Below are 3,174 nucleotides of genomic sequence, written 5' to 3' on the forward strand. Positions count from 1 at the left end.
TTGCATTGTTTTCATATCCTTTAATTTAATTCAGTAAGTTTTCGAAATTACCACCTTTTTTTTTCAATACATTTTACATAATTTTTTTTTATGTATGAATGGAGTATTTCTTGTAACTAAAATCGATGACATGGTTCCTAAGAAGAGATCGTCGTATGTCTTATAGACCTTATAGTTTCAGATTTTTCCATGTACTAACCGATCTAAATGGGCCACCCTGTATACATATAGTAGCAGTAGGTACACTAGCTGCATCACCACGCAAGACGATTTTGTAGAAATGGAAAAGTGTAAGACAAGGTACAAGTAAACCATTGCCATCATTTAAACAAACTAAAATCACGATGCCTAAATTAAATCGTAGGGCAATGTTGATCACACGCAAGTAAAGGAAGGTATATGATTACATTACAGCAAATGGTATGATATATAATAGCCTTGACCTTGATGTAAAGATGCTATCTGTTATTAACTAACCGTTTTTTAGTTCATTTTGCTAAAATATCTACATGGATTCCGGTTGGAAACAACTCGCAACGTAAGGAAAAATATTTATTAGTTAAGGAAGACAAGTGTCAAATGCCGTGATAGTTATTTTCAGCACTGCAGTATCCAGCTGAAAATAGGGTGTTGAACCGCCGATGTTGGCAGGTTGAATTAGCGTCCAGTTCTATTACAGGCTTCATTCCGAATATTCCGATGCATTTATACCTACTGGTGGCCACGCGGTGCTGTCATACATATATTATGCCGTCGTAAGTGTAGGTAGAGCCACGCCCTTGCAGTGGAATATTTTACTAGAGGCTGAGGTGAGATAAGAATTGTTTGTATGCTGTAACGTTCAGTGTTGAAGAGTGACGCAATGCAATGATAGATGCTATATCTAAAGTCTGACCGTTACATCGACTGACAAAATGTTAACAGCTAGAATTACGGTCATAAAAATTTATATCTTTGCAATATGTGGTGAATAATACATTGGTCATGTTATAAACGTAACTTATACCTAAAACAAAGACCAGATACAAAGAGAATAGAAAGGAGATATCAAATTTCGCTCTGTTAGCAAACAATAAGTAACAATAGTCTCGTTTGCCTGTGTGTTTAATGAAAGAAAACAAGTTTTTATGTATAAGTTAATTTATTATGAATAGACAATGCACAGAAATAAAGTCGTCGCGACCTAAACACAGCTATAAATTCTTAACGTAATTGGAATGACCCATTAGTTAACTTTATTTCATATTTCTCTTTATGACTGGGAAGGTTGTATATTTGGGAGGACATTATGTTAAAACTTAAGATATCATATTAAATTTTAATACATAATTGTCTGAGGAGTTAAATTAGGACAGTTGTCCACAGTCGGAGATGGTGACCTTCTTGGAGGGCTTGCCGGACTGGGAGCCCAAGGCTTCAACTTGCTTGACAATATCCATGCCCTCAACCACGTTTCCAAAGACGACGTGTCTGCCATCCAACCAGGAAGTCTTCACGGTGGTGACGAAAAATTGGGATCCATTAGTGTTTGGGCCAGCATTGGCCATGGACAGGGCTCCAGGTCCGGTGTGCTTCAGGACGAAGTTTTCATCAGCGAATTTTTCACCATAGATGGACTTTCCGCCAGTGCCGTTGTGGTTAGTAAAATCGCCTCCTTGCAACATGAAGTTGGGGATGACGCGGTGGAAGGTGGAGCCCTTGTAACCGAAGCCCTTCTCGCCGGTGCAAAGGGCACGGAAGTTTTCACAAGTCTTGGGAGTGACATCTGTCCTCAACTGAAACAATTCAAACACAACATTGTAATTCGGTTACACTGTAAAATGCACAAGTTCTAAAAATATTTAGGTAAACACTAACGCAGCCAAAATTTTCCTATGAAAAATGCCGCATCATTCTCAATGTCTGTAATAACGAACAACCTATCTAACGAAATAGCCATATAGGAAATCTCAACTTAGAAGGTATCTAACAAAAGTAGTATATTATATGACCTTCACACGATAGAGGTAATGGTCGACAAGGAATTAATTATGACTACATACCTATTATGGAGTGATAAGTAGGTAAAAAGTAACTGATACAATCATGCATGTTTAAGACTGCGTTCAAAGTTTACATGAATAGATTTAATTAAATAACAAGACAACATAAGACATCGTTTTATAAATTAACACGCTGTAAGCTAAAGGGCTTCCAGAAAAAGCGTGGCCGGTCACGCCGGTCGGAAAAAAAATATATTTAACTTACTTCGATAACAATACGTCCCATTGAACTGCCGTCGGCAGCAACATCCATAAAAACTCGCGGAAGAGACATTTTCTTGTAGTTTAACGCAAACTACCTTAATTTCTCTCTTGGTATAACCACAATGGCGCACGGTTCGACTGCGTCCCTCGTCAATGCCGGGCGGAAATGGAATGAAGCATAGACAAGACAAGGTAAAGTACTTAGCGCAAACGCTTTTTTTTTTTTTTTTTTTTTTTTTTTTTAATTAGTATGCAGTTTGGTCGACCTTGTGACCAGCGACTGCTCTTGTTGGGAGAAGATTGGTAACGTGGCCGTAAGGGCCACGTCACCACCAAGGACGAAAGGGAAAGGAAATTCACAGGAGTAAGAAAAGAGAAAAGCAAGAATAGAGAAGAGAAGAGAAGTTAATTTGTAGCAAAAACAATAACGTACAGAATGTTTTGAGTTGTACAGAAGTTTTGAGTTATGAGTTCCTGGTCTTTTCCCAATGGGGGCGGGTAGAGTAGTACCCCACAGGTCTGCGCAGGTTAGGTTTGTAACGAATAGTAGGAGAATTATTCCCACTATTCGTCACAAACCCGCCTTTGTCAATTTCTGCCTCTCTTATTTGGTCCAACGTTGTTTGATCGTCTGGATCCAACAAGACATGCCTCGGGCGACGCACACGTTTTCTGGGCGGAAGCTCGGGAGTGTACTCCGAGGCATGACTTATTAGATCGTTAACGTGATTGGACGCTTTGTCAAAGTAGCGTCTGCTCAACACTTTAAAGTGTTGAGCCACAGTTGTCAGTCTTAAGTCCTTGTGCAAATCATTGTTTCTCACATACCACGGTGCCCCGACCAACTTCCGCAAGAATTTGTTTTGGAGAACCTGTAGGCTCTTCAGCTGGCGGGGGGAGGCCTGGGCGAAAGCAACCGAGGCATATG

General features: G+C 39.7%; 1 protein-coding gene across 1 annotated transcript; it reads right to left on the reverse strand.

Annotated features, from left to right (window-relative positions):
* Nucleotides 1–1,122: 1,122 nt before the first annotated feature.
* LOC134649638 (peptidyl-prolyl cis-trans isomerase-like) lies at nucleotides 1,123–2,421 on the reverse strand. The gene is made up of 2 exons (XM_063504475.1): nucleotides 2,248–2,421; nucleotides 1,123–1,775 (listed from the first exon to the last, which is right to left on the reverse strand). Exons 1-2 carry the CDS (start codon nucleotides 2,314–2,316, stop codon nucleotides 1,347–1,349), a joined length of 498 nt encoding a protein of 165 aa, XP_063360545.1. The 5' UTR covers nucleotides 2,317–2,421; the 3' UTR covers nucleotides 1,123–1,346.
* Nucleotides 2,422–3,174: the final 753 nt, after the last annotated feature.

This window comes from Cydia amplana, chromosome 7 (assembly GCF_948474715.1).
Source record: "Cydia amplana chromosome 7, ilCydAmpl1.1, whole genome shotgun sequence".
In the NCBI taxonomy this organism is placed as follows: domain Eukaryota; kingdom Metazoa; phylum Arthropoda; class Insecta; order Lepidoptera; family Tortricidae; genus Cydia; species Cydia amplana.